Genomic DNA, 22,721 nt, shown 5'->3' with positions numbered 1-22,721 from the left:
AATTTTTGGAATTCTGCCACTCTGTCTGACTCTGAACACAATAAATGCATGATAACTACAAAACATAAAGAGCTAGGTAAATAAAATTTAGTACACAAATTCAACATCTAAATTATTCGTCATTATCAAATTTTTAACGAAATTCGTTAAGGAATTAGCCATCTGCCGATTTGTATTTCATGCCTGTAAGCTTGACAACTCCAATTTACAATAACTCCAATTTTTGATTTACAATTTTCAGTATCTAACGCTAAGACTTTTGTCACATTTTGAACCGAATCTGTTCAAAAGTTGATCAGCTGTCAGTGTGTACTTCCGAATATATATAAATGAGATTACTGAAAAACGAAATGACTTGAAAATAAAGTGAATAAATGAAAAAAAAAAAATCGGTGTGCAATTTTAAATCTAATGTGCAGATTTTGAATGAAATTCATAAATGGGGTGGACCTTTGTTGGTCTGTTCATTTTCATACACATAAAAGCTATAGCTTAAAAACCGCAGTAATTTAGATAAATGAAATTTGGCATGTGATCTTTTCCCCAAGATTGTATCTATGTGTCAAATTTTGCTTTTCATTTGACTAAAAAAGACGTTCAAAATACATTCTCTGTTTCCTTCACTATACTACATAGAATGCTCATACATGATATGTGGAAAAGAAATCAAAACACTCCTGAGCAAGATGTTCTCGCTTTAGTCTAATTTTATCCGGTAGCAGGAGAGGGGGGGGGGATTTAATTAGGTAGCAAGTAAGAAAGTTCCGAAAACATCTCCCGCTGATACTGATGGTATGTTACAAGGTTCTCATTGCATCGAGAAACGCCATTCTTCGATTCCTTTGCCTGTTGTCAACTTTAATAGCTGGGTACATTTGAAGGTACGCGTGGTCATCAGTTGGCTCTAATGAAGCAGTATTTATAAAATCGAATCCAAACGATTTAAGTTGGAATGTGCGCCAAATTAAGATTTATGGTAAATATGACACCCATGCGCATGTCATCTTACAATGCAACGTGATATCTCGCACCCCCCTCCGGCAAAATACACAGTGATTTCCAAAATTAATTCTGCAATAAATTTGTTCTTGTGAATAAGCAGCTTCATATTGTTTACTGGAAGAAATGGAGAATTTATATGTTTTGTTTTTATTTTTCTATTGCTGCATTAATTTTTAACTTTAAAAGCATGAATCTCTTCATATCGATATATAAAATTATTTTATCGATTATTTATACCGCCAACATTTCTTTGTAACTGGAAGCTTGTATCAAGACAGATATATTAGTTTTTAAATAGCCTGCAATATTGGCGTTATTCGTGTGATCTTATAATTGAAAAGATTGTCGGAAGATTTTCGATTAAAAAAAATCAATAATTTCTTGTGAAAACGTACCGAAACAAAATGAATGAGCCAATTTATGAGCGTATTGCTAACTCTTCTCTATCTCAACATGTTGGAAAACCTGTTACCTTACTCGGTGAATTTGATCAGGTAGATATACTCTTTGATAATTTTTTGTTTCTGTCTTTTGAATTTGAAATTGTAGAACATAACCGTTATAGTGTGTGTTTGCCTGAAATCAATCGTATGATTTGATAAATTATAAGCGCTTGAAAATTTGAATGTTCGTTGAAAAAAATGCAATTTTCCACGTTATCGTCTGTAAAATAATCTTTCCTTTTCGTTCAGAAAAACTACCATCGTAGTGAAGTTTTACATAAAGAAGTTTATTCTGAATATATCTCAACTGCTTCGTTTTCAACTGCTTTAAATGCTGTCATCATCATAATAATATTATTTTGAAAATATTTCAAAACTGTACTATTCTAACATTACTATTTTTTAAATTTTACTATACATAAATAATTTCAGAAAATAACAAAACTGCAATTGGATCCAAAAAAATTAAATTGGATTTTTTAATGGTTTGATTTATAAAATTTATTTGTAAATGATTGTCTGACAATATGATGTTTAAGATTATTTTACATATGCTGCTTGAACTGTTTATATTTAAAAAGACAATTCATATATTTTTATTTTCAAACTGTTAATATTTCAATTATATATAAAGAACTGAATGAAACCATGCTATTTTTCAAAAATATTTGTTTATGAGCTTAGACATCATTTTGCGAAAGTGAAGCATTTATCCACTTACATTTTGATGAAGCCAAGTAATAATAAATATTAATGTTTTGTTAAAAATATGAAGCCATTATGTACTGTTTTATAACTGTGCTTTTCTGAGAACTAGTTTACATCATTATGCAATTTTTAATTTTCAGTACTATAAAAATTAATATTTTGATCTTGAATGAGTGAATAAATGTTTTCCCTCCATAATTAGTTCATAACATTGCATCATTTCATGGGTTAATATTGCTGATTTAACTAGCCGGAGTATTCTCACTTCAATCTGCATTCCAATGCAACTGATTTCATTGATCTAAATCATTGTACATTTGAGTTATGCTCATGTATATGTATATAGACAGATTGAGAAACAACAATTATTGATAGATTTGTATCTGAATTTAACATTACTAATTCTAATAATGGAAGATGTGTCAAATTTCACCTATTTAGCTTGTATCATTTTTGAGAACATTTGTCTAGCGTGTAGATATTATTTATGTAAAAATCAAATACCAAATTTTATACTATTCTTTGAGCTTTGAATTGTAGTGTCTTCTCTTTCATGATTTCAAACATATGTATTTCAGCAGGTTTGCCATGCCATTGGGAGAACCTGAAAAACCAGAAAAATATAAGGAATTTAAAAATTGACCTAAAAAAAAAAAAAAAAAAAACCAGGAAAGTGCAAGGAAATTTGAAAATGTTCATAAAAACAGTAATCTTTAAGTTTCTTAGTTGTCCCCCCCCCCCATCTGAAAAATATTGATCTCTAAAGATTGCAAGAATAAAAGATTGTAATCATTGCTTCCAAAAACAAAAATATAGCATTCGTGAATGTGCAATGTGGAAACTTCCACCTTTTCTATTCTCTCCTTTTTTTTTTTACTGTATAGATCAGTCCAGTTTCAATTTGTGAGGCAGTTGTAGTTTTTCTATTCCCGAACTGCAGTAATGGGCAAGCACAAGACTTCTATAACTGTGAAAAATTAGAATATATTTCTTTGGCAGTAATAATTTTCAATCTGTGGACTCATCGCAGAGGTATTTAGTCACTCACACATGACCTTATCAAAGGGTTTGTTTATCATTTAAGAAATTGTGAGCTTGTTCAGAGTAGATTAGTGAATTTTTTAAAAACAATGAGCTGTTCAAAATCTGTATTTAATATGAAAAGTCAGTCCTGGTTTTGATGAAAAGGTTCGAGAAATCCCGCAAAATCCATTTGTTACGTACTTCTTGCTTTGTAAGAAAATAACAACCCCTAAGTAATATAGGAAAACAGGCACTTCCTAGTCAGAAAAGGGAAACAAAATTGTGTGTCAATTCAAAAACATCATAATTAATATTAGACTTTGTATCTAAAGGAATGAAGGAGAAGGAAGGCAGTACGACAAATGCGAAAAAATCAAATTTACTGTCTAAAAATAAACTGCTTTTAAACTTTTTTAGTTCAAGAACAATCGCTTAAAGCTAATTATTATGGGCATTAAAACTTGGTGTGTCACATTCATCGTTTAATGCATTCAATGATAAATCTGAAATATTTTCACATATGCTCACTGAAAATGAAAAATGTACATTATGCTATACAAAAATATTGTACCTTATTTGTTAAGAATTAGTTCCATGAAACTAATGGCAAAAAAATCTGCAGAAATTGATGCCAGATGATTTACAAATTTGGTAAAAGTGAATTTAAAAAAAAATGTAATTTTGCTTTATAATTTTTTTTTATTAAGTAATCATTAAATTATTTGCATCGCGATAACAAAAATGTTTTGTTTCCTCCGAACCCTTAATTTTGTGTGACTTACAGTTAAATCTATGAAAGTAATGTATCTCCACCCTGAATATATAAATTTTGTTTTGCTAAATTCTGTATAATAAATAAAGATGATTTTTTTTTGCATGTAAATATAAACCTTTTTTTAATAAGCTATTATTTCAAAAAAAAATTTAAATTGTTACTTCCTTTCCTTGTTTTTTCCATCTGTTAAAATAATATTGCATTATAAACATGGCCTGGAAAAGTAGAACCTCCATTCTTTTGAAGATTCTCAAAAATGAGGTGATTCTTGTATATCTTCAAAAGTTTAATCTTTTTCCTAGTGTGGAAATTAAATGCTCTGAGAAAGTGGGGGGGGGGAGCAGTGGTTAGGGTTGAGCAATTTTTCATGACATCTTTTAATATTAAGAAAAAAAAAAAAAAAAAAACATTAATTTTCAGAGAAAAGCAAAAACAGCAAGAACTTATTTAATATCCTAAGTGGAAATAAAGACGGTAGTCATTTTAGTACCATGACATCTCCAAATTTTATTGAAAGAAAAAGAAAGATGTTTTCTTATTATTTTATCATAAATTCTTATGTATTAGTTGCTTAAGCAAACTGAAAACATTCTAAATGATATTTTATAAGCTAGACAAAGATAATACTGAAGATGGTATGAAAAATATTTACCGTGAAATTTTACAATTAAATATAGAAATATTTGACTGAATCAGTCGGAAATTGACTGCAAAATTATAAAATATAGTCATACTATAGCTCTTTTGGCTTAACTTATTATAAACACATTTTTTTTATTTATGCCTATATTTTAATATATTTTCGTAAATGCAGGACATTAATATACTTTTCCCTCTTTTATTCCACAAATGCTTATTAAGGTATTGTAGCTCTTTTCAGAAGTTTCTATCTTGTTACTGCTTGTTGTGTTACTGGAATTATTGTATTTCTCATTACTATAACTCATTAGTTAGGAAATATTTCTTTTTCACATCTGTTTGATTCGATAATAAACAATTAAGGTGCTTTTGTTCATGAAAGAAAATTCTTTTCTTTGTTTGTCCCATAATAAATATCGAGCATGTACTTTTCCAGTGATGATGAGGGCATAATTTTCATTAAATCACACAGATGTCAAAATTATTGATGCAGTTTTCAAGACATTCGTCTCTGTCAAAATTATTAGCACATATTGCTTGATTTTGCTCAAAAAAAGTTAAAGAAAAAAATTACAAAAGATATTTGCGAAATTTTCTTTTGTGTAGGATTGTGTTTATTCATTTTAGGCTAAATTTTACACATGTTCAGAATTTCAATTTTTGCCTTTGAAATTCAAATTCACCTTTCGAAGGAAAATTCACCAATCTTTTTGCAGAACTATTTCTGATGGCTTTGGTCTAATACAAATTCAAGATTACAGGATTTAGACTGCATGATATACAATGACAATGCACAAATTTGGTTTTAGGTTAGTGTTGACAGTGTATGTTTGTATCTATTTAAAGTCTTCATTCATAACATAAATACTATCATGCCTGCCATCATCATAACCAGTTGGTAACAATAGCCAAATTAATTAAAATCAACTATTGTATTTTTATCACATCAAGGGTAAAAAATAAAAATGTCTCGGAACTATCTATAATTAAGTTAAAAAATTCTTTAATTGTTTCTCATTAACAATTAGTCCTTAGTAGTTCACTTATATATAATTTCTTAAATGATGTTGTATACCGAGTTATAAAGCATGAAGAACTTGATGCCTTTCATCTATCATTAAATAGTTTTCTTCAAGAATTCGTCTCTGTCCAAATTATTAGCACATATTGCTTGGTTTTGCTCACCAAAAGTTAAAGAAAAAAAAATTACAAAAGATATTTGCGAAATTTTCAGTTGTGTAGGATTGTGTTTATTCATTTTAGGCTAAATTTTACACATGTTCAGAATTTCAATTTTTGCCTTTGAAATTCAAATTCACCTTTTTTTCATTTTGCTTTTATAATTCAATTGCTTAACTAAAATGTGGCTGGTTAGCAATTCTTTTAAACCATTTCAGGCCATTCTAATCCAGATGAAATAACAGGAACTCCATTCCGTGTGAAAAATGGCTCTCGGATGGTTCCTTACATATGCAGTGAGAAATTTCAGGAATCATTTGTCAATCATTATCACTAGTTGAAAATGAAGAATCAGTCAATTGTTTACTGCAAAATAAATAACTTTAGATGGTGTAGTGTACATATTAAGTGAATATTTTTGAATACGCCAATTTGGGACCAAATGGTTTCTATAATATAAAGTAAATTATAATATTAGTTGCAATCACAGCAAATGATATCCACTGTATATAAAATGTTAGTGAAATAGTGAATTAGGCCAAAAAATGCTAATGTATGAATATTCTCTTATAATTTGCTGTCATTTTCTAACTTGTTTAATTTAGCATTAAGGCAGTTTGTTTAAAATGTAATAATAGACAAAATTTGGTTCTTTATCATTGTCAAGCTTTTAAAATATCACTTAGATTTTTTTCAGTTTTCTTAAGCATCTGATTTTTATGTAGAATTTATGGTTGCAAGAAATAGAGAACACCTTCATTCACTCCAACAAAAATTGTGTATTATGACCTCAACCTGCTCCTGATTAAAATGCTATATTTACCATTAATTATGTTTCTCTGAATTTTCTGTTTTATTAAATTGTGTAATTACCTTTAATTTTGAATTTTATAATTATTTAATCTACTTTTCTTACAGTTGGAGCCTAATGGCAGAATGTTTACAATGAAAACTTCACCAAATAGCACTGTGACTATACAACTTCAAGAACCTGTAAGTTGGCACTAATTTATATGCGAAGACTTATTTTATATAGCATTTATTTACTGTGTGCTTGGATTATATTTTAATATGCGGGCTATAAAATTACATGCAGATGATTCTGAACTGTTTAATCACAATTTAGACGGGGAAAAACATGCTTTTTTCCGTAATCATTTGCCTGCTTTCAAAAGAATGTGGAATGAAGAAGGCAGAGTGTATTGGCTACGTTTTTTAATCACATTCAAAATGCATTTTGAATCTAATCTTCATCAACGGACAGCTGGTGATAGGCTTATGAATTTTATATTCATATACATTCATAAACAGTTTGTGGAAGCTTCCTACAGTACAGCAAAAACTTTTATTGAAAATATTTTTATAGCTGCCAAGCATTTTCATAATTTGCCTGAACAGAGCTTCACAAAAAATCCTTTCTATACAAAGGAAAGTAGAGAAGCATTTCGAGCTCTTTTGGGTAAACCTGAGTTGGATGATGAAATTCCTGTTCCTGTAATGGGTTTTGTTTGCTCTGTATACTTTGAATTCACTAGTGCAGTTTGTGCTATCTTAAAGAAGTGGTTACAGGATTTTGATTTGTCTGAAGAAGAAAAAAAGAAAATTGATTATACTTTATTTTATTGGAGACCTTGCAGTGATTGGGAAGAAAAGAATTTTTATGCTGGGTGTTTTGAAAAGTACCTAGCAAATTACTGGAAAGAAGAACTACCCAAAATGTTGCTCACATGTAATATTCATAACATTTTTAATAACCATATTACTGAAAGGTGTTGCGATTATGAAAAAGATATGAATGTCTTTCATTTGTTAAGAGATAGACCTGGAGTTTCTAGTCGATTTTGCATTCCTTATCTAAAGCTTTTAAAACCTACTGTTGTTTCCTGTGGAGCGCATAATAATTGCCGTCTAAAGATTTTGCATGATGATAAGTGTCTTGAACCATATTTGTGTGAAGGTATTCCACCATGTATTGTAACATGTGAAGTGACAAGTAAAAGGCAAAATCAGAGTAAAGAAATTAACGAAGCAAATCCATGGAAGAAGCTGATTGTCGAAACCTTTGCTTCTAAAGATGCTAATAGACGGACAGTTTCCACTCTTGTTCAGTCAGATGGTATACAGATTGAGACTTACCTTCATGAAAAAGAGGATGCCGAAGGTGAATCAAAAGAATGTGTCGAAGAAATGGCAGATGACTTTCTGTGTGTGCATGATGCTGAATTTCGAAATAATTATAATCAACTGAAACGTAAAGAACAATTAAAGAAACGGTTGAGATCAAAATTGAATAAAAGGTATTATTTTGATCCCAAAGATTATGAGGATCCTGAATTTTGTTGGGGTTTATATGAACAAGCCCAACAAGCTTGGATTTGTGACATGTGTGAAGGAAATTTCAAAGAAGTAGTGCATGCCAAAGCTAAAGATGTTCGCCATTCAGGTTCTTTTGCTTGTGTACGAAGGGCTTTAACATCAGTAGCAGTTGGAACGGGAGACTTAGTTATTGGACGAGTTGTGATTCCATCGGGTTTACCCTGTTCTCAATCAAATGGAAATTGCTCACAGTCTCATGAGAAAAGGGATTCAAAAATAAAATCTAAGAAATCTAAATCAAAGAAAAAGAAAGGAAATGCTGGCAATTCAACTAAGTCTCATAGTGATTCTGCTAGCATTAGCATGACAGCTATTTCTGGAGATCCAATTTCTCAAATTGTTGACATGAAAATGAAAACTGATACCAAAAGTACTTCTATCATGCATGATTCAAAATGCTGTGATAAACATCTGGGATTAAATAAAAGTCATTCTATTAGTTCTGAAATTAAAACTGATGTGAAATCGACTACTAATGAGCTTAAATCCACATCAAAACTTACAACTTCAGTACAAACTGAAAATTCTAAAACGGTATCTTCTTCAAAGGAGGAAATTATTAATTCTTATAAAACTGATGTAATATCTGTAAGTAATTGTGTAAGTATTGTTGAAACAAGTACATCTGTGGTATCCAAAAGGATGGTTAAAACTTCAAACAATGCTGCAGTGGATACAGAAATTGCAGTCTCCTTTGAGGATACAAATAAAGTCAATGGTACAATTGAATCATCAGCCGAAGATATCTCAGAAATTGATTCTGTATTTCCTGCTGTGCAAGATTTCGTTAATGATTCTGAACAGTGTGATGAAATTGAGATTAATGATTCTTTACCACCTACAACTGCCAGTAATGTGATCACATTGTTAAATAGTAGTGATGTAGACTCTCAAGTAAATGAAAAAAATAGAGAGGAATTTGACTCACTCGAGAGAGCTAAAGTAATGGATGTTTTAATTGGGAGTGAAGCTCTTGAACTTACTGACGATTGTGGGAGTCCAAAACTCCAGGATAATTTTGAATCACCAAAAGATGATGGAACTGTGGATGAATTTTTAACACTTATTGGTTGCCTTAAAAAACCAGTTGGAAAGCTTGCAGAAGAAGATTCTGTTAGTCAAGAACTTCAGGCAAAGGAGGTTGTGAGTGCTGAAAAAAAAGTAAAGCTAAAGACATGTGCTTTTTGTGGGAAAAAAGAGGTTCAGGCAAAATCGTTCAAAAGATGTGCTCGTTGCAAGATTGAGAAATTTGTCCAACAACGCTACTATTGTTCCAGATCATGCCAGTTGGAAGATTGGGAAGAATCACACCGTGATGAACACTCTAGAAAAGCTGAACAGTTGTAAATGTATTGATCATATTAAATAATTTTTTAAAAACTTTTTTTCAATATTGAAAATGTTAATTTTTTTAATCCCTTAACAATTTGTAAAAATATTAATAATGTAAATTAAAGACTTTGTTGTAATTAAAATTGAAATTCTGTTTATTTTAAAGACTGTATCTATTTTATTATTAAGTACGTTAAGGGATTAATGAAATCACTGCACCAGTAAGTAAGTGCTATTTTTTTTTTGTAATTTTTTTTTTAATTGCAACATTAAAATTTTAATTTTGCATTTTATGAAACTACAGAAATAAATATTAAAATTTAGAATCTTATGAAGAAATTACTTACAATAATTTCTGAAACAAAATGCTTATTTTATTACTAATGTTGAACTTAGAAAAATTTTCAATCACACATACAAAAAAAAAAATTACAAAATTTTATTTTATTTATTTTTAGCAATTTGAGTTACATGGTGCAATATTAGTTCATAAAGAATATTGTGAAAGAAAAAGCAGCTATTAATTATACTTAAGTATACATGCTTTGTCAAATAATTGAATTATGTTTGATTTTGTTAAAAACTGCATAATTTATATGGTCTTAAATTTTTTTCATTTTCGTAAATTTATTTTTTACATTTCTAAACATTTTGTTATTGATTCATATACAGGAACTTTCTATCATATTATAATTTCAGTTTATATTAAAAAACAATAACAAAACTTGTGTAGTTTTAAAAATTGTATTATATTTTAAATTGCATTGTATTGTAAGTATGCATGCTAAAAGACTACCTTTTTGTTTTTTTATCATTTCTTGTTGTAGAAACGCTCTTAAATCTGTAAAATTTATTTCATCTGTCTTCCATTTATTTCGGTTGGGCCATGAACTTAAAACTTTTAAAATTAGATCAAACAGTAAAAGCAAGTTCAAATGTTTTTAATGTAAGGTGACATAGAAATGATTTTAAATTCAAATTCAAGTTTTGGTTATTCATGATTAAGACTGCTTTGATTTTCTTTGAAATTTTCAGGTGATAATAGCATATAAAATCAGTTTTTGTTTCCTATTCCTTTTATTTTCATTTTTGAAGTTATTTAGCGAGGTATAATATAAAAAAATGGCATATAAATTAAAAATTTCATTTAAAATGTAATTGTTCTGTTTGGTTTAAACACTTTGGTTCGTGCAGAAATAATACAAGTAAAAATGCAGAGAGAGTTAGTGGAAATTATAAGGCAAGAAACATTTATGAACTTTTTTTTTATTTAATTCAATATTGTTCACAAATTGGAAGGAAAAAAAAAATTGGAATTGAAAAAAGGTGGTTATTTTTTTTATTTTGAGTTTTTCCTAATGTGTGATTTGTGTCTTCTTTCAGTTTACTTGTATATATGAACTATATATGTATAGGTGTTTGTATGGTTTGGATATATATACTATTGTTGATAAATGTTTTAAGTTATTATATTTTCACCCTAGAATGCTACCCTTTAGTATACTCACAGGAAGGGTAACGATTCATCTGGCAGACGAAGTATGCATAGGCGCTTTTAATACCTAAGTTAAAATCAAAATAAAACAAAAATACACTACCTGTAGCTGTTTCTAGGCTTTTTAAACTTCATTTAAGCAAAAAATATCATTTATTCATTTTCAGAACAATCTTTACAAACATTAGCACGGTGATCTCCGCACATTGCTCTTGTACAACTTTGACAAAAAAAGCGGGTCATTCTTCACAGCTTGTAAGGGCAAAATGCACAAATTTTTCTTTTGTTACTTTCATTTGTTTTCGGAGTTTCACAGACCATGTCTATTTTTAAAAGTTCGCTAATAATTGTTCTTGTAGAACAAGGTAAAGTAGGTGCATCCAAAGGCTTCTTCATCCATGGAGCAAGAAGATCTTCACTTAACTTTACTGCAAACTTTTTTCTGGACATCACTTTTTCCGATTTTCTAGTCATGTTGTGGCCATATAAAACATGTGAATTTACTAAACTGATATTAATAATATTGTAAAATACACAAAGAGGCCATCGACGTGTCTTCCTGCTGCATGACATGTTGCTACACATCTGGTCCAATGTGTCAACAGCTCCTTTTGTGGAATTATAGAATTCTATTATTTCAGATTTTTTACTTTCTTTATTTACATATGGTTTTTCATGGAATGTAGAAAGCAGGATAACACACTTATTTGGCTTTGTTTTGTAGGACAGTAGAGTTTTGGCTTGGTCAAAACAATACATTCCTGTTCCGACACTTCTAGAACGCAACTGTAAAAGTTCTGGAGGAATTTCCTTTTTATTTTTTCTTACAGTTCCCACAATTCATAAATTAATTGGGCTCTTTAAAAGATTATCTGCTAAAGGTATCGATGTAAACGAATTGTACATCGTAACATTTCTGTTGGTCCCTTGAATGGGTCTTGTTAATTCTTCAATGAAATACTTTGCCAATGGAATGTCTTTGGTTTCAACACTCTTTCCTAAATAAGGTATGGCATTAATCATATAGTTCGTCCCTACATCGCAGAGCATTACTATTTTTATGCCATATTTTGCAGGCTTATTTGGTATGTACATTTTAAAGGGACATCTTCCACGAAATGCTATTAACTGCTCATCAATCGTAACATATGATCCTGGTTTATAAAAATCTGTACAACGCCTGATAAATTTTTCCCAAATCTCTCTGAATGGTGCAAATTTATCTTTTTTCTTTCTTCTCTGGTTTCTTTTGAGTCAAAACGAAGGCAGTTCAACAGAAAACGGAATCTCGCTTCACTCCTTCCACCTCTGTACCGCTGATCACATAATGTTGTATCAAATAACTCATTTGCTGCTAAATGATTATTTTTCATAGCCACTGATAAAACCAATAATCCCAATAAAGCTTTAATTTCATCAATGCAGGTTTCTGTAAAAGAAGAATGTTTTTCGGCATATCGTTCTTTTTGTCTTTTGATTTCAGAATTTGTATGAAAAACAATTATTTCCAATATTTCTGAAGTAAAAAAATGAGTAAAAAAATCCAAAGGTGTGAAAAGTTCTTTTGCTGAGTCCGTTGGTCCTTGAATGAAATGAATAATGTTGCGTGAGGCTGCCCTTCTATTACTTGATTTGGGAATAGACGACCATTTTGACTTATCTTTAGCAGTGAGCTGAATTTTTCCAGGGTATACAATATATTTGTTGCAGGACTTAAAAAACTGTGGAATATTTCCAACCATATCACTTGTTTCTGGAACATTGTGCTTTCGTTTTTTTAGACTTCGATTTCAACCTCATGTTATCAACTTCTGTATTTTTCTCGAGCATTGTCTCTTCTTCAACTTTATTTTCAAGCAAATTATTTTCTATTTCATCTCTGTCACTATCTGTGAAATCACTGTTTTCCACTTCAATGTAATCTTCAGTTTCCAATTCATCAGAAAAAGTAGAAATTTCTTCATCACTTAGTTCTTTTAATACCTCCTGAATTGCATCAGGTTTACCCCAGAAATTTTCTCTGCGAAAACACTTTGACATCTTAACAGTAGCAAAGAAATAAAACTAAGTCCTTATCTAAAAAGCTAACTTGCCTGCTAACCATTTGTCTGCGAGACGAGCATTGCTGCAAATGTGGCACTTGCTGAAAAGTTTTGATAACAAGAAATGTGTGCACGTGTAGCAGTCAAGGTCACATAAAGGTACTGAGGGGTACGTCCCATTTCCTGTTTTAGGGGCCCCCAGAGAAAGACATTTGTAAGTGACTTCGTCCAAGAGACGAATAAGTAGCATTCTAGGGTTAAAAAGTTGATTTTTCTGATAATTCTCTGCTACTTAGTCTGCCGTCTTCCATTTTTTAAACAACTTATTGCATTTGTGTTATTAACTATAGTACATTAAATGCTTTTTGAAATTAAATATGTTTAAAAATAATTATTAAGATTTTTAATAATTGACCTATTTTGTTTTGGAGTTTCAAATAATAACATACTAAAAATTGGGAGATAACTTAGAGATGGATATTGGTACTTATATATTAATATTCAGAATTTAGCTTCCAAACCTTTAAAGTTATGTTAATGAGAAAGTACTCTTAATTTTTGTTGGTATAACTATTTAAGCCATGCCGAAATATAAGTTAGTGCAAACTTTATTTATTATGCTAACTACTCGTGTTTGTTTTCATTTTTATCATAAAATGCTATAATATTAAACATTATTTATCATATTATTTATTGCATGCTTTATTCTCATGTGGAATTGTGTTTTGGCGAGATCATTTAAAAGCTTCTTATTACAATTTTCTCTCGAGCTTTTTTGACATTAAGTTAAGAAAAACAAAAAATTAAGATTTTAATAATTTGAAAATGTTTTTTTATGCAGGTATATGCAATACGATTGAGGAATTGCTAATTATAATTAGCAATTCTGCTTAAATTTTATGGACAATAATGAGTTTTTCAAGATTACTGGAGTAAGAAATAAATTCATAAAAATAAATTATATAGATTTAAATTTCTTCTTTTAACTTTATTCAATTGTTATTTATGTATTATATTTTATTTCTGTGTGTAAATAAAAAATTACATCTTTTAGGAGATGCTTAATTAGTTCATAATCCAAATACATGTAACATTTTGTGAAAAATATCTTCAGAAAGTATCAATGGTTCCCCCCCCCCTTTTTTTTTAATAATGATGTTAAATGATTTAATGCCCAAGGTTGCTAATGTATGTTCAATAATAAATGCTAAGTCTGAATTGACTGTAAAGAGAAGTTTTGTATTAATTTTGAATATTAGTTTGATTTTATTTTAATAAATGTTTTTGTGAATGAGAGGATTGAAGTTGATTTGCATTTGAATGCAGCATATTTTTGCTAAGTGAGTGACTCAACTATGTATTTAATTCTTATAATTTTTTTTTTAATGTGTGTAAAAGAGATATTACATTTGAAATAAACTCATTGAAAACAAATATGCGCAGAAAACTCTTTGAATTCAAATCCGAAAACAAATCTATGTTATTCAAAAAGCTACTAAAATCTGGTGTAAACAATTTCTTCAGTGTTGTTTCTGTAAATTACTTGAATTTTGGCTGTAATAATTGAGTAATTCGGAACAATCTAACACTGCACTAGAACTAAAACTAGTTTGCTACTAATTATTGTTTGAATTGCTTAGGAATTATTGGTGGAGGGGGGGAGTGAAATATACTAAGGCAAGACTGATTATCTTTGTACTAGTGTACGTACCACTACTGCAAAACTTTTTCGTTTTGAAAGGGAAGGAAAAATTTCGCTTTAAAAATTAAAGCTATAATAAATAAATAGAAGAAAAAAAGTCTTGTTTTCTATCCTAAACATTTTTTCTCTCTTCTCAATAGTGATGCACATTGACTCTATTTGAAATTGTTTTATTATTTGAAGGCCAAGTGTTTCCATTTAATAAATAATTTGTTATTAATTTAAAATCAATAATGATGATGTCTATTAAATTTATGTGGTTTTACAATGTTTAAAAGATTAATAAAACATTTATAGTGCTGTGTTTTATTATAACAGGGAAAGTGTTGTACTTTTCACCAGTATTTAGTATTAATTTATAGACTCCATTTATTTTATAAATTTATTATTCTGCTGTGAATATTGACTTTGCTTCTGCTTATTTTTGAATTTATTTATAAAAATTTTAAATGATCAAAATTTTTTATTTTAACATTTTTATTTATTTTCTAAAAAAAAAAAACTTTACAATTTCTTTAAAATAAACCTTGCAGTGTTGCCTTTAACCTGGACTCGTGAAAAAATTATTTTTTTATTAAAACTTATCTTCATAAAAACAGTTATTTAAAAAATTCCATAGTTTTAAAAGTTTCTTTCCTTTTAATATATATTCATTATTCTAATATTTAATGAATGAGGAAAATATTTACTGATCTTTATAGTTTGAAAAAATCTATCATCATTTTCAGAATTTTTATTTTTTAAAAAAACTAGCAGTAGGTTAACAGTCACCGTTTTCCTACACTTTGGTTGGCAATTCATGTATCTTCTTTTTTATTTTATGACAATGAATAGACTTATAAGCCAAACACATTGCTGAAATGGTAATACTATCAAAAGTTATTCCAAAGTTAAAGGGTTAAAACAATTGATTTTAAGTGCACAGAATTCACAAGCTCCCTATGAAGAATATAAAGAAAAGAAAGAAAGGGAAGTAGAGGAATTAGTTGAAAATATGAAAATAAAAAGGGAAGTAGAATATCAGTTTAAAGAATTAAAAGGGGGGGGGGATCTGAACTTATCTGTAAGTTAGTGTCTTATGTCTACCATTATTTGTAATAATAAATGAATATAAATGCTTTTATTTTCATTTATAAAGGCATAAGTTTTTCATTAGAGCAATTAATTTATGATTTGTTAAAGAAAAAATGTTTGAAGTATTATTTTGAAAGTTTCTCTTGTTTAAGTCTTTGCTAAAATCTAGATTATTAGGCACATAGAGTTATACTATTTTTATATTTTTATTTGTGTTCTGGTATTTATATAAAAAAACTCTAATTAATTGTTGAGCTTTTAAAAAATTTGAACAAAAATCAACCATTTCTGTTAATATAATATTATTTACATTGCAGAGGGTAGTTTTAATATTTCTTAGAATTCTTATTCAGTATTAGAAGCAAAGGGTTTTGTTAAAATTTTCCAGTATTTTTTTATGTATAAGAAATGTAATGTGCTGCTTTAATAGTTTTTTAATGTGCTCTTTCCATAAAAAAAAAAAAAAAAAAAAAAAATCAAATTTCATAAAAGTATATTATTTATTTCATGTTAAATAACTTATAAAAGTGTTTTTAATTATATATATTATATAAATATAGTTATTCTGAGCACAGAGAAAAATCAGAACGCTAATATAATTTGTAGCCACAATTTAGAGAAATGCTGCTTGTTTAGTCAGGAAATTTTATTTGCAGTTTCTGTAGTCACTATGAAGAAAACTGCTAGAAGTGAAAGACTTATGAATAATAATAAAAAAAAAGGTGGGAGGGAATGTATAAAACACATATGTTGTAATTAAAGGAATACAAAATGCTGTTATTAAAGGAATGTTGTGAAAATAAACTGTAAATTGATAATATTTGAAAATAAACAATAGAGTAATGCACCAATTGCTTCATCTGGGGATAAGATTAATGCAGAGTGCTGAAAAGAAAGAAATAGTGCTTTCTACTAAAAAATATCGAATAATAAATTAAGAATACGCTGTTTTTACTCTAGGTACAATAATAGATCAATGTGAGTATGAAGAAAGTAAAACAAAATATGTTACTAAAAGAGGGGGGGGGACAGTAGAAAATACACACCAACTTAAGCATTGGCTTAAGAGGTATGGTATTTATGTTGCTTTTATCTGAGGATTGATGAAATTTTTATTTATTTTAATCATAGCATAACTGAAAAAAATCAAAGTACTTTTAATAAATGAATCTTCCATTATGTTATGTAACTTCAGATCATATTTTAATTAAGTTCGAGTGATAGTACATCAACCTGATACTTTGTATGAAGTATGAAAAAGTACTAGATACACAAAACTGATGTGGACTGAGATTATTAGGTACTTAATATCAGTTTTTAGATTTGATTGTTACTAATGGTTAATTTCCTTGACCTCATTTATTTTCAGTCAGGTGATAGTAGGTACAATCAAGAATCACCTGACTAATCAGATACAATCGAGTATCAGTCTATACCTAATAAATACAATGAAATCAAATGTTAACCCAAACTTTATTTCAATATATATAAAGCAGATAACTTTTGAAAATATGATCTTCATACAAAATAATCAGATGCAGATTTCCATCAAATATGTACTCTAATATTTTTTTTAAAGAATAATTTTCTACAAATTGAAAATAAATAATTAAAAACTAATGTAGAAACTTCTTTTTGAATATCCAATATTGTAACAATTAAAAAAAAAATTATTTCTCTTCTCTGCTATTACTACTTTTGATTTGTATGAAATGAAATAATCTACAGTGACATGACAATAGCTTAGTATTCAAAAGTGATAGCTACCTCACCATTATTCTGACATCTGTTTTATCTTATACACAAAACTGCTGTTATAAAAGTATTGTGGACTTTGATTAATAGATTCTATTATGGGTAACATATATATGGAATTCTTGAAAAAATGAATGTCCCATCAACTTTAATATGACTACTAACCACTTAAAACCACTATTTTCTCCAGTATCTAAGGGACTGAAAGTTTGCTTATTTATATATAAACTTTTCATCCTTGTACTCAAGGTGACCTTTCTGGTTGACATGGATCCTTATTCAGTAATTATTTTTTTATGTCATTTATTGAGAAACATGAATTGACATCTCAGCAGAAGAATTTCTTGAAAAAAGCTTATACTTTCAAATTAGATTTGTATATTTTACACTGCCAACTATATCTAAAGTGGAAAACATTGAAATATCAGCAATCCAGCAATCTGAATATAAAGTAATATACTCTTTTTAAACTAAAGTATGTTGTAATAGTATACAGGATTATAACATTAATAGAAAAAGTTTCAAATGCATATGTTGGAGTTATTTTCTGCATTTTTTTTTTTTAATGAGACGAATTTAAAATAATAGACTTACAATTTTTTTTCTTTTGTGTATATAATCTCTATTGTCAGTTTTGAATTTGAGTGAGTTATTGGGTTATTAATTTTTCTATTTCATTTATTTTTAAAATTTTATTTTTTGCTTAAAGGAAGGAAAATCAGGTATGTATGTTTTTACTAGGGAATAGGATACATATTCTAATATTTGTAAACTGAATCAATAATTGCTCTCTGTTTTGCAATAAGTATTTATAGCTTCTCTTCTAATGGATTTCATCAATATCTCCACAACTGTTTTAATGTATTCATTATGGTTGTTATTTAATTCATTTTTAAGTGCTACTATTATTTTTTTTAGAAGAAAGTGATTGTATATTTCCGGCATCTCTTATTTTTTTACCTTGGAAAAATCGTATTATATTTTGGTTTTTGCAATCCATGAGGATTAATAATTGATATGATATACTACTTTTTTCTAAAATATGTACTTTTTTTTCTTTTACTACCATTTATATAATGATAATTCAATATCATTATTAAAATTTTCCAAATGGATACATTCTGTATTTCTTTTTCTTAAATTAAATTTTTTTTTAATTTGATAAAGTAGAAGATATGAAACATTTGAGAAAATTATAACATTTCTTAATTATTTGCAGATAGCACCATCATTTGTTGATTTTTCTAAATAGTATCATCTTCTGTGGCTGAAAAATCAGATTAAATAATTTTTCATTCCTAATATAAATTAATAGACATTAATTTATGGATCGCAAGCTTATTTTATTCAATCACAGAAGAAAGCATCGAGCTGTGTAGGAGGCTGAGAAAAAAAAACTGTAACTATAAAAAAAAAACTACATAAAATTTTTATAAATTAAAAAAAAAAGCAATTATTGAAAAATGCTGCATTTTTCATCTTCTAATGATATGCGATCTTAACTATAAATTGTATATGATTTGTTTCTTTTTTTTCTGGTATAATTTGGTAGATTTAGAAATGTAACATAATTTTTCTAATTACTTGATGTGTTACACATATTTTTTTAGAATATATATACACTTCTCTGAATGGATGGAATGATTAAAATTACTTACATTTATTAAAATATGACAATTTTTTTTATTTTAATACATATAGGTTCAAGATATGTTAGAAGGTATAGTAGAAGTTCAAGGTATTCTCAGTAATAATAATACCCTCCAGTGTGAAAAAATAAATAATTTTCCTACACGCTTGACTGATAAATTTGGTAAGAAAATATTTTAATTTTTAACATTTTGTTTATTGCATAAGCATAAATTATCTTTCTGAGTGGATTGCTTGTTATAGGTACTCTGACATTCAAAATTTTCGCAGCATATAAATTTAACCATTTATTTGATCTTGCATATGATATTTAAATCCATCAACAATATATTATTTTGGTGTTTTTATTCGGTCAGTAAAAAATAAGGTTATGTGGTGAAGATTATTTTCTTTCTGAGCTATCTTTCAAAGGAGCTTTATCCCGTTCTGAATACTGCGAGTTTTCTTGGTCCTACTACTGAGTTTTCTTTGTTTTTTCTACTTAATCATGTTTATTTAACAAGTAATTTTTCTCAATAAATGATTTAACTAAGAAAGATACTATAAACAATGCAGCTCTCATTAAAAATTCTGATCAATTGCATTCTAAATTTTTTGGGGTGACGAAATTTAAAAACAAATAATAAAGGAGAATGAAAAAATGATTGACAATAAATAAAAATATTGCGGATAAATTTAAATGAATTTTTGGGGAGTTTTACTTATAAATATTGAACATCTGAGAAGAAATGCTTACAAAATTGCTAAACCCTTATTATTCTGCTATCCTACAATTTAATGGGACACTATTAGGCATTTTTGTGAATTATTCACTTAGAGTTATGAAATTTTTTATGTATATGTATTAAAATATAAATATATTGAATTCCTTTAAAAAACTTTTTAAAATAAAATTTTATTTTGAAAAAAATTAAAAGATAATTTTTTAAAATTTCAAAATATTCCAGGCAACTCAATTCTTAATTTTTTCCTTATTACCTAATGCAAAATTTAGAATAAAACTGTAATTTTGTAATTCCAATTAAATGCTCAAAATTTTATATGATTTTTCATATAAAATTTATGTTTTTCAGGACTAAAATTGACTTTTAACTATATAAGTAAATTCAAAATATAAAATGCATACCCTGTTTTCTTTTAATGCTTAATCAAAATCTTTATTATGAATTCTATTTAATATCTTCAAAAATTAAGGTACCTGGAACATTTCAAATGTATTTAAGTCTGATTACCATATCAATTTGTAATTAAAATGTGCTTTGTCATGTCTAGGCTCATCAGATATTCATTTTTTTTAAACAATGTATCTTATAACACTATTTTAATTGAAAATAAACATATATTTTAGTGACGAAATAATAAAATTTCATGTATTCATTTTTGCTTTTTTTTTAAGTCCACTGTCCCCTTAAAAAGGTGGAAAAAACCCACAGCTTCAACGAACCAAATCTGAAAAAATATTAAACACAGTGGTTCTGTATTATTATGTAACAAATTATATTAACCACCTAAAAATAAAATGTAGGAAGTTAAAATAAATATAACTTCTTAAAAGTATTTATAAATGAATTTGCTTTGAAAATTGCATTAGACATAGAATTATAAATTAATAATTTTTCTTTCTTTGAATTTATAGTATACAAATAGAAAAGTATTGTAATTTCTGAAATTTTGAGGCATCTCCACATTTTAGAGCTTTTATTCCCTTTTCCTCCCACAAAAAGAAAGGTTATTAAAGATAAAAAACCTTTAAAGATTTATCTTTCTGTAAAATTACGCTAGAAATGAATCTTTCAATATTTTATTTTTGCATACACATTAATTTCAATGTATGACTGTCAATGTTTAAATCCCTATAAATGAGAGTAAGGGACATAGCAGAACTAAAATTTTTTTTAAATAACTTTCAAGTAAAAAAAAATGATTCATCAAATTAGGTATCACTTTTATTTTAAATGACTTTTATAATACCTACTGGTAATTTAATTAAACTTTCGCTATAAAAGTTTTATCAAGAAAATTCAACTTATCACTAAAGTAATTATCTGCAATAATATTATCTTTCATGAGATATTAATTGCAAGATATCAATTGGTGAACATCTCAACAGTTTTAACTTCTTAAACTAGCCATCAATTGATATCTCCATTAATATAGAAGGCAAATCTTTTTTTCTGCATCTATTGTAAAAAGCTAAACTAATACATTGTTTAACTATATTGAAGCAAATCTTTACTAAAGAAACACAGCATCTTGTAAAACCTTTTGATTAACTAGCAGTTAAATGTCTTCACATCCCCCCCCCCCCCACAAAAAAAAATGCTTGTAATTTTTTTTATTGTTAAAGATTTGATTATTTTATTTCAACTATGAAGAATTTCTTCTGGCCAAGTAAGATAATAAATGTTAAAATCATAAAAGTGGGGGGGGGGATTCTAAAGGTTTCTTTCTTCAGTCTTGAAAAATATTCTTTTAAGCTACAATTCTTAAATTAGCTTTATATCATACGCATGTTATAATACTAACGTTTAGTTTTATTTGTATTTAAAGCTATAATTCTCTTTCAGATTTGGTACTCTACAATGAAGTAATGGCATTAGCTGAAAGATTACCATCACACTTTGTAAAAAAGTTGTGAAAGGAAGACATCTTTTGATAAAAACACTTTATTCAAACACATCACAAAATATTTTGTAAAAATTTTGTACTTTCCTATAAAAAAATTAAATTTCAACTGCTTTTTTCAGATTCTAGTTTTGCTGTTGCATCTAGTGACATACATTTACACATGCATCCTGTTACTGGACATTCATTATGATTCCTATAAAAAGAAAATATATTAATATTGAACTTAAAATCCAATATGAAACAGTTGTTTTGAGCCTTTTGATCTTATTAAAAAATTATTCAAAACTAACTTTCTTTTTGTAAATTTAATACATTCTTTAACCTTTTCTAGGGCCATGGGAAATATGCTTCCCACCAAATTCATTAATCTTTGTATAAAGTTATGTATATTGGTAAAATAAATGACAAATTTTTCAATGAGACAGAAACTTAGATGCTTTAATTACTTATCTCACACAATTATTAATTAAATTAAATTTATCTAATAAAATAAATAAACCAATTTTCTTAAATAAAACAGAATTAAAAAATTTTTTTTAGTATACCAGGACCAGAAAAAAAACAGCCTTTTAAAAGGGTTAATACTTGTTTTGATGGCTATATTTTCTGTTTCATTATAATAAATTGCAATTAAAATTCTAATTTTTTCTGTATTAATACTTTCGATATAATATTTTATTCGCCTCATTTTTGCTCAAGAGCAAAGTTTAGTGATGCGAAGTGAAATGATTGAAGTATCCTTTATCTTTTAAATTTACAAATACTTATATTAGTTGATGTAATTCATTGAAAACAATAGTGATAAAAAAAGGGTTATTATTAAAAACATTTTTAATAATGGGCAACTCCCTAATTGTGGCCCAAAAGCTGATTTTTAAATCATTACAGATTTTCATAT

At 27.8% G+C, this 22,721-nt stretch overlaps 3 protein-coding genes across 3 annotated transcripts in view; 2 read left to right on the top strand and 1 right to left on the bottom strand.

Moving 5' to 3' along the window:
* Positions 1–1,233: 1,233 nt before the first annotated feature.
* LOC129963895 (replication protein A 14 kDa subunit-like) lies at positions 1,234–21,941 on the top strand. The gene is made up of 4 exons (XM_056078484.1): positions 1,234–1,496; positions 6,688–6,762; positions 19,247–19,358; positions 21,763–21,941. The coding sequence occupies exons 1-4, from the start codon at positions 1,407–1,409 to the stop codon at positions 21,831–21,833; spliced, it is 348 nt and encodes a 115-aa protein (XP_055934459.1). The 5' UTR covers positions 1,234–1,406; the 3' UTR covers positions 21,834–21,941.
* Positions 6,769–9,748, top strand: LOC129963893 (uncharacterized). Its single transcript, XM_056078482.1, has one exon. The coding sequence runs from the start codon at positions 6,841–6,843 to the stop codon at positions 9,490–9,492; it is 2,652 nt and encodes an 883-aa protein (XP_055934457.1). The 5' UTR covers positions 6,769–6,840; the 3' UTR covers positions 9,493–9,748.
* The window catches only part of LOC129963894 (GATOR complex protein MIOS-like), a 39,421-nt gene continuing 38,576 nt past the window's right edge, over positions 21,877–22,721 (bottom strand). The window contains exon 27 of the mRNA XM_056078483.1: positions 21,877–22,016. Coding sequence (XP_055934458.1) covers positions 21,926–22,016 — 91 coding nt within the window. The 3' untranslated portion in view covers positions 21,877–21,925. The remainder of the gene's footprint in view (positions 22,017–22,721) is intronic.

The sequence above is a fragment of the Argiope bruennichi genome, chromosome 3 (assembly GCF_947563725.1).
Source record: "Argiope bruennichi chromosome 3, qqArgBrue1.1, whole genome shotgun sequence".
In the NCBI taxonomy this organism is placed as follows: Eukaryota; Metazoa; Arthropoda; class Arachnida; order Araneae; family Araneidae; genus Argiope; species Argiope bruennichi.
Note: the sequence above shows the minus strand (reverse complement) of the source record. Positions and strands in the feature narration are given on the sequence as shown.

Coding starts and splice junctions, on each gene's coding strand:
- LOC129963895 (XM_056078484.1), top strand. CDS start 1,407: ATGAATGAGCCAATTTATGAGCGTATTGCTAACTCTTCTCTATCTCAA. Junction 1,497..6,687: donor TACTCGGTGAATTTGATCAG/GTAGATATACTC, acceptor CTTTTCTTACAG/TTGGAGCCTAATGGCAGAAT. Junction 19,359..21,762: donor ACGCTTGACTGATAAATTTG/GTAAGAAAATAT, acceptor ATTCTCTTTCAG/ATTTGGTACTCTACAATGAA.
- LOC129963893 (XM_056078482.1), top strand. CDS start 6,841: ATGCGGGCTATAAAATTACATGCAGATGATTCTGAACTGTTTAATCAC.